General features: G+C 55.4%; 1 protein-coding gene across 1 annotated transcript in view; it reads right to left on the reverse strand.

The window, feature by feature from the left end:
* LOC105827044 (high affinity cAMP-specific and IBMX-insensitive 3',5'-cyclic phosphodiesterase 8A-like) overlaps window positions 1-3,862 on the reverse strand; it is a 122,549-nt gene extending 118,687 nt beyond the window's left edge. The window contains 1 exon segment of the mRNA XM_012665077.1: window positions 3,190-3,862. Coding sequence (XP_012520531.1) covers window positions 3,190-3,396 — 207 coding nt within the window. The 5' untranslated portion in view covers window positions 3,397-3,862.
* Window positions 3,863-9,222: the final 5,360 nt, after the last annotated feature.

Consider the following 9,222-nt stretch of genomic DNA (forward strand, 5'->3'; position numbering starts at 1 on the left):
ACGAGGGAGGGTGAGCACAGGGTCCCCTTTAACACTACCTCAAAATCTCTCAAGGACAACTCAAGTCCTAGCTAAGGAAAGGGCAAGCGGGGTAAAAAGACTGACAAGAAAATACTGAAATGTTACAGTTAAAACTCACACTGATTAAAAATAAACAAAACTGTAAGTGTTCAGACTGAACACAGCATTCATTATCTGTAACCACACAGACTATAACTCCTGGACTGAACAAACAGCCAGAGAGCATTTTTAGGAACACTTAAATCAGTTCATACAACCAGCCTAAGGCACTACGAGATTCTGAATTACCTCTGGAATCGTTAAGAAGCAAATTACATTTGTTTTTACTGTTAAGTATGTTTCTTCTACTTTGAATATTGGTAGCTCACACAAGGAATCAGATCTCGGCATGCGGCCTGCCTCAAGAAAAGGGCTTCATAATCAAAAAGTTTAGGAAATGCTGCACACTCCAAACACCAATTAGATTCACAAAGCATTTTAAGAAATTTAAGTTCTCTGACAAGTCCCGGATGAAAGTAGTTGGAGCCAGTATAGGTTGTCTAGTATCCCTTATCCCAAATGCTTGGGACCAGAAGGGTTTCGCATTTCAGATTTTTTTTTTTATTTTGGAATATATGTGTTATACTTAACTAGGTCAGCATCCCTAATCTGAAAATCTGAAATCTGAAATGCACCGGTTTGCATTTCCTTTGAGCATCATGTTGGCGCTCAACAAGTTTCGGAGTGTGGAACATTCTGGATTTCCAGTTTTCAGATTAGGCATTCTCAACCTGTATTTATTTCCCAAACTTACTTGACTGTGGAACTCTTTTTTCATGTAATACTGATTAACAATCCACAATTGCTCCATGGAACACAGGTGGGACACACTGCAGTGTAGGGCACACACTGCTTCATTTGAAAACGCGATTAATTATCAGTCTCCCAACCACTCTGACGAACTGGTATTTATTATATGCTACAGGACAATAAAAACTTCCCCCCAAAAATTTCTTGTTGAAATTCAAAGATATATGGACTTGCTGCATTTTAAGAACTTTTTTAATGAATTAAAATTGGATCTTGAAAAGTTCATATAAAGAACCTAAAATTAATTTCATAATAACTTGATTTTGCTAAATTGCTGAAACTTTATCTTCTCTAAACATGAATTCTACGCTATATTTAGTATCTTATAAGATTCATTCCTTTAAAGAAAAAAAAATGTTGAACTAAAAAAATGCTGATATTTACCTCTGCTCTATTATCTGCTGCGACTAAATACAAACATCTGTAGCTGAGATGTGGTATCAGTATGTACGGTTCATGAATAACAAGTATTATTTCTGTTGTTATAATTTATAATTTGACTCCTGCTCTGAAAAATACTAATATTATCTTAAAGCCTATATTGGAGGCTTTACAAAATCAAATTCCAATAATTAAAAATGTCTCACCACTCAGTTAACAAAAAAATGAACATTTATGTAGCATGCCACTGCACGGGGCACTGTAAGTATGAATCTATTTTGGGGCCCCAACACAAGGCAATGGTCTGCCCCTGTGGCAGAATATGTGACATGGGACTCTTAGAAGTAGGCACTGTGGGTAGCAGAAGAGCAAGGTGCTGCACTGGGAGGCTTGTAAGACACCAAGGTGAATTTTAGGACACCGAGCCCACTGCAAAAAGGCCTGTCAGACACACACAGGCCTCTTACTGAAAGGGCTACTTTGATAATCTAAAAGTATAATACTAGTTAATGCAAAATAACCAATGTTAGATTTGGGTCAAAAACTTGAAAGCTTGAAAGTTAACGTTTCCACATTCAACTTTGCCTACGGAATGCTTTTTTTTTTTCCCCTAAGCTAGTTAGGTAGGCTTAATGCACGAGCTTTACACTGATACTAAGAGCAGCCTGGGTTAACAGCCTACCGCCACAATCTTCTTTAAAGATTCTGTAGGAGAAGGAATTCAACTCATGATAATTAGAACAAAGATGAGGTTTCACTTAGGGTCTGAGAGGAGTGGGGATTTCAACTCTGTTATGCAACACTGAAAAAGACTTTTCCCTTTCATATGGAAAAAGTTATCAGGATGACTGCTAGAAACTTAAAACAGAAAGCAGATCAAGCTATATCCCTCAACCTTCCCAGGTTTAACAGTCCTGGGAAAGCAACAAAAATCAAGAAAATTTTTCAAATGACTCTCCTAAAAATTGATGGTGAGAGGGATGATATTCAACAATATGCAGCCATGCACACTAGGTTTTTTATTTTTACTACTTTAATAAAACATAAACCTACACGAGTTCGAGCTTTAAAATTTAAAATCGGAGAACTGGAAAGCTGCTGTGTGCCTTAACGAACAAATTTTTCCTTTTTCGCTTCCTTTTAGAAAACCTTAACAAAGACTAAACCCAGAAACTTCGACAAAACATAAGCCAAGGCAACACGCGCTGGAGAACACGCGCAATTAAAAGAAGTGATACTAACAGTCACAAAACGCCCCAGTAAGACTGCTCAATAAGAGGCTTCTTTCTGCTGAACGCTTCAAACACCGCCTTTCGGGTAGTATTTTCCAACTACACACGCTTTAAATACGGAATGTGTACTGTACACGCGAGCCTCGGTACACGTGCGATAGAGCAAAGCTGCTGCTCCAGATGACGTCTCTGCAGCCCCAAAGAAAATGGAAAACTGCAACTGTACGTGCAAAGCTGACAGAGGCGAACGGTGGCGGGGTCCAGCACCCAGGCTCAGCGGGCCAGCTGTCCTTCCCTTTCTACCAGGGACCCAAAGAACAAAGTGCACACTGACTTCACATTTCCGGGGAGCGCCAGGAGACCGTGGGGGCTCCTCTGCAGCGCTGGCTCTTTGACAGGGAACTGACTCAAGCGCCACCACAGGCTCACAGCAGCCCTGCTGCCCGCGGCGTCGCCGGATGTGTCCCAGGAGCCGACCCCGGGCTCGGCCGGCGTCCTAACCGCATGGCTGCCATTCAGCGTCCCCTGGACGGCGTCCGTCCTCCTCTGCACGCTGCCGGGCCAGGCGGGCGCCTGGCGTTTGTGGAAGCCGCCCCAAGAGGGCGAGAGGACACCGCGGCCCGGCAGGGAGCCCGCCCGGCCCCCGCGGGACTGCCCGGCTTTCGCCGCGGACGAGGGGCTGCACCACGCCGAGCGCGCCTCTTACCTTCTTGCCGCTGCCGTCGCGGTGCTCGGACTCCGGGAGGCTGGCGCCCCGGGCCGGGGGCTGGGCGGCCGTCTTCTGGCTCTGTACGAGGCACGGCCCGCCAGAAGAGGACAGCGGCGCCGCGGGCCCCGGGGCGACCTCGGCCCCCTTGCCGCCCTGGTACACCGCCCGGCCCTCAGAAATGCGGATGCTCGGGGCGCAGCCCATGCCGGCTGTGGCGCCGTGGACACGCCGGCAGGCAGCCGCGATCCAGTCAGCAAAGGGTCCACCCGGCGCCTCGGGGCCGCCGCGGGCGCCCAGTCATCGCCGCCTGGCTGGCGGCGGCGACGAGCGCGGGTCTGGAGTCAGGAAGCGCGGCCGCTTTTTTATCGCGCTGTGGGCGCGGCGCTGAGGAGGGGGCGCTGGGGCAGGCGGCTCACCGCGGCCGCCCCTCCGAACATGCCCTTCGTGAGGCGGGAGCCGCCGCCTCCCTCACCTCGCCGCGCTCGCCACAGCCACGCCGCGCTGCTGGGGAATCGCGGGGCGGAGATTTGCGCTCCACTAACCGGAGCCTGGGAGTCCGCGCCGCGCGAGCGACCCCCGGGCCAGGGAGCTCCCCGCCGCGCCTGGGCCCGGCCCCGGCCCCGCCCCAGGTCCGCCGCCACCCGGGTTCCGACTCCACCTCACTGTGGACACCCACACCGCCCGGACGGCTGGGCCGCCGCTTGGGAGGAAGCGGCCCTGGGCAGAGCCCAGTGGGGACGAGGCTAGCCCAGACGCTCCTGCCGTCCGGGCGTGGAGGCGCGCGGCTCTGAGGACGCCGTCGGGGCGGCCAGGCCACGCCCACTGGAGCAGGGAGGGGGGCGCCCGGGCTGCCCCTGGCCTCGGGCCGCACCGTCGAGCAGTTCCGGAGCGGCTGCGCACACGCAGGAGTCCCGCGCGTGCGGCTCCCGCTCCGCGATCCGGGCCGGGTCCTGCCTGCGGCTCGCCGCGCCCAACCCCCAGCGGTGACCTCCGGCGAGCGCCAGCGTCAACGCAGAGCAGCTGGCGCCCCCGCCGCCCAGCGCCGCCCGCGACTGAGCGTGCGCGGCCAGGGAGGAGGGCGCTTAACAGGGTAGCCCAGCTAAGTAAAGGGACTTGCCCAGGGACACACAGCCACCTCTGGCGCGGGGCCGCCAGACCGCCGTGATCGAATGCCCGCTCTGTAACTTAGCAGCTACGTGACCTCCCTCGGGTCACTGTATCTGAGCCTTGGAACTGTCACCAAGGCGGGTGCAAGGACCGCCCTGCGGGTGTCAGCGAGGGCGCCAAGCTCCGGTCCCGGGCGGGGGTGCGCCATCTTTGCGGGGAGCCGCGCCTCGGGCTCCATGGCGTCTGGGCGGCTGCGGAGTTATGGTTCGTGGGAGGCTGGGGGCACCTGCCCTCCTTGTTCGAGACCCCAGAGGCACCGTACGGGCAGGAGCAGAACCGGGGCAGAGGGCTGGAGCCTGTGAGCACCCTCGGACAGGCCAGACACACACACCGCCACCAGCTTGCTGTGTGACCTCAGGCCAGTCACTTAACGTCTCTGTGGCTGGGGCTCCTCCCCTTCAGCTGGAGGGCGGCCAACCCGGGAACAGGCCACCTCCGACCCCTGCCAGCCCTCCCGCCCTCCCTGGGCTTCCCGTCTGCGGGACCCTGGCGCGGCGCGACCGGCTCCTTCCCTTCCTCTGCCACTGTCCGAACCTGTCCCAGGGCGGCCCGGGAGCGACTCTGAGAGGCCCGGCTACCGGAAAGACCCGGAGGCGTGCCCCGGCTGGAGTCCCTGCTTAGCGCTGGGATATGCTCAGGAGCCAGGTCCCCTGCAGCAGCCCTGGAACCTTTCCCCAGGGTGCTTGCCGCGAGGTTCCCGACGGTGGCAGAGCAAAAACCAGGGAGCGGTTCTGAGCCAGTTGCCTGCCTTACCAGCCAAGCTGGCCCAAACCACTGGCACGTGGCTCCAGGATTTAAACACATTAGGCAACAATAATATTTATGCCTCTGCCTTATACAAGAACCACCGGCTCCATGAAGATGTCTTGAAAAACACAGGAAAAGATGATAAACGTCACCCCTTATTCCACTGAAATTGTAGGGTGTTTCCTGCCTTTGATCTGCAATTTTAGGAGGTAATTTTTCCACGTAGAATCTGGATCCCCGTGAATGAAGGATAATTCGTGGAGAAAACGCTTTGAAGCACCAGAGTCCAAGGCCGACCAAAGAAAGCAGCATCTCCTCCCCACCCCGGGGAGAAGTGCGGCCTTGACGACTGGGGCTGACCTTGCCGCCCCTGGGGCTCCAGCCCTCTTGGCTGTCCCCTTGCAGGCAGGCCCTCCTCATCCCGCCTCCCCTTGAAAGTCCTTGAGCCAGGCACTGATCAGGAGGGTGGGGACTGGGGCTGGCATGAAAAACCAGTGGCCCCCACCCCCATCGTTCTGGTGCCCTCCGGGTGCCCTGGTCCCTTACCCTCACTGTTCCCAAAAAGCTGTGTGGATTGATCGCCACCTCTGCAATTTGGGGCCCCTGGACTTACAGAGTAAGTCCTAGGCTAAGGCTAGGAACTGAGCAGGAGCACATAGGAACGGTCGGAGTCACCTGTCTGCTCCTGGGGTCTCAGCCCACTTTTTCTCACACCCAGAGCTCAGCCCGGGACTCTCCAGGAGGTCACAGTTCATTCTACCCCGCCCTCCTTCCCTATAACCTCCACCTGAGGTCCTGGCGCACTCCTCTGCCCTGTGAAACCACAGCTTCCCCAGGTCTTGGTGACAGGGGACGGGGAAGGGATCACACCCAAACCTCACTGGCCTGTGCCACTCACTAACGCACCAGGTGTCCCAGGCCCCTGCAAAGCATCCCACCCCTGGGAGGTGACTCAGGAGCTCATGGACAGTCCCAGGCATTTTGGAAGGTAGGACACCCACCACGTCACCCCCGTGGGAGCCTCACAGTTCTGTGGCAGGAAGTAGAACACACTCCATCAGCAGCCCCCATCCACTTCCCCCAGGTGTAGCGCCCCCAGCCAGAGCTGCTTGACCCCCCAAGGCTCGGACAGCTAGTTGAATGCTTACTCCAGTTCTTACTCCCAGGGGCCGGGAAAGAAGACAACCAAGGGACCTAGGCCCGGCCTCCCGTCAGCCCCCACCACATTTTGTGGGTTCAGGTCGGTCCATTCCCAGGAGACGTCTCAGCGCTCAGAGGCCCTCACCAGTTCATCAGAGGCATGAAGACGCTGGGTCCCACACAGCTTTGCTTGTCTGAAACCCAAACCTGCTCTGTGTCCACACCTCTTCTGCTAACATCCATCCTCTGTATAGCCAGTTCTCCCTCCTGGCTTGACTTCTCCACCCGGGGGCAGCAAGTCACACACTGTGCCCCTGGCACCCTGTTCTTCACCCTCCCGCTCTTCCCCCACGGACCTGGGCTGGAGGCAGCACAGGTGGGGGACCCTTGATCTGAATCCCAGCCCCGCCGTCTCCTAGACTTTGCGCTCCTGGCTTGGTCTCTGACCGCTTTCCTCCCCTGCAAATCTAGGATTCCTATATAGCTTGCAAAGATTAAATGGGCTCACTGATAATGGGAGGGGAACCTGCGGCCTTGGGGGCTCACGTGGCCTTTTCACTGAATGCACATGTGACAGGATTTGTTCTTTGACGTTTGGATTCATCCGGGGTCCACACTTGGATATCTGGAGGGCCCCGTGTGGCCTTGAGGCCACGGGTTCCCCACCCTCCACTGCTGATCCCACACACCTTAGCTTTCTGCCTTCTCCTGGGTCAACTTGCAGCCCTTCCTCCAGTCCTGCCCTGGACCCCTGAAAACCGGAGCAGGAAATGAAATTACCATGAGGCTGAACACCCCTTCAAATCTGTGACATCCAACTTCATGTTCTTCTCTCTAACTTGCAACATTTGGTATAATGTTATTTTTTTAAATTGTCATTATTTAAAAATTACACATTCTATAATTTATACCTGAATACATGTTAGAAAAATAAAAAATTCAAACTTTGCAGAAGTTTAGAAAGTGTACAGAGACAGAGGAAAGCCTCTCTTCCTTCCCCACTCCCTTCCTTCCGTAGAGGTAACTGCTGTGAATAGTTTGGACTGTGTGCTTCCAGACCTGTTTCTACAATACACAAACATACACACACACACACACACACACACACACACACGCGCGCGCGCGCTGCGCACACAGCTATTGCAATATTACAGGCGAGGCTGCAGTGAATGTCCCTGAGTGTAACGTTTTCTGTAGGATGGACTCCTACAGGGGGAACTGCTTGATCTGATGGTACGTTCCCCACCTCAGCTCCGAAGGGAAGAGGGGAAATGAGAGCTCATCTGACGCTGAGAGACTACAGGGGAGCTCCTTGGACACCCTCTCTGCCCCTAGAAAAAGGTGCAGCCAGCCCCAGGTGCAAGACCTCTCTTGGGCGTCTCCAGATCCCTTGGGCTCCTTGTCTTTATTTCTCTCCACACTCTCCAGCCTTTAGTCAAGTGCTTTTGAAGATTCCAGGCTCTCTCAGATAAGGGAGGGATGGGGGACCACCCTTAGGCAAAAACTGCAAGGAAGGAGCAGCACCCGACACTGACAGATAGAGGAGTGAGGCCCCAGGAGGAGGCTGCGCTGCCTCCAGAACTCAGGTGTGCACCGGCATCTCCTGCTCCCTTGGGCTCCGGACCTTGAACCTTGGTTCTTGTGGCTCACCTGGAGCCCTGGGCTAACCACTGAGCCTGGACGCCCTTTCTACAAGGGACTTTTGACTCCCGCAGTCTCAGGTGCCTCCACGTCCACCAGAGGGCTCTGTCCCCAGTGCCCTCCCCCAGTGCCTGCTCCTTGGCTCCACCTGCCCCTTGCCACTACCAAGGGTGGCAGCTCTTCTGCCTGCTGGATGAAGTCCAGGAACCTTAGCGCTGCTGGACTTTTTGAGTGTCAGAAAGCAGCTCTAACTTAGCAAAGGCAGGCACTTAGGGGCTTGGGCTTAGGGCTTCTCCTATCCAAAGTACAAGAGGGACAGCGTGAACTCAGCACCGGGGACCCAGGGGACACTAGTCCTGTCACGCTCCTGACAGCTTCACATCCAGCCCAGGTTTTCTGTGAGGATGCAGCCACGGCCTTCAGGACCCCTGGCCTCCTCCCTCACAGCCCCTGCCTGCACTGTGGGTTTTCACCACAGCAAGGAGTTCCTTGCCCCAGATTCTCAATAGGTGGTGTTCCAGGGGGTGTCTGTCCCTACTCCCAGGGCTGGCTTCCAGCCTGAGACCTGTGCAGTCACAGGGCCGTGCTTAGCAGGGCCCCACTCTGGGTTCAGTGTGCTGATGTCACCATCTTGAAATTCTTAATCATTGTGGACTCCGTGGCCTCACATCTTCCTTCTGCGCTGGGCCTCACAAATCACATAGCTGCTCCTGCCCACCCCTCTAAATCGGGCGCCACTCAGGTGCGACTTGGGGAGAGAAGCAGTGTGGGAGTGCGTGGGAGTCATGTGTGGCTCTGGAGACAGTTACGGGTCTGCTCGGGCAGGCCATGTCGCTATGTAGTTACAAGAGTCTCTGCTCACGCTGCGCTGGCCTCGCTCAGTCCCTGGGCTCACTCAGGTGGCCCCAGGGGGTGGGCCGGGCCTCAGAGACCGTGTCCTCAGGAACAAGGCCACACAGGGTGCAGGGATGCGCTGAGGTCCCACAGCTGCTGGGCAGAGCCAGGACACCCGAGGTCGCCCAGCTCCCAGTCTGTCCCTGGGGGTCTCCATCCCGATCTGTGCAGCCTCCCAGTGGCCCCACCTGTGGCTTTCGGCCAATTCCACCTGAAGAGAGCAATTGGCTTCTGAGGACTGGGGTCCCTGCTGGCCACCCCTCCTTGAGGGCAGGAGCAGGGGAGAAGCCGGGGGTCTCCTGGCCTGCAGGAGGGAGCAGCGTGTCAAGACAGCCCCAGATGGAGCCGTGACATCACTGGCACCTGCCAGCCTGACGGTGCCGGGCTCCCTGCCGAACGCTGCCATCAGTGAGTCCTGATTTGCCGGCCTGCCTGTGGTAG

The sequence above is a fragment of the Propithecus coquereli genome, unplaced genomic scaffold (genome assembly GCF_000956105.1).
Source record: "Propithecus coquereli isolate 6110/MARCELLA unplaced genomic scaffold, Pcoq_1.0 Scaffold953, whole genome shotgun sequence".
In the NCBI taxonomy this organism is placed as follows: domain Eukaryota; kingdom Metazoa; phylum Chordata; class Mammalia; order Primates; family Indriidae; genus Propithecus; species Propithecus coquereli.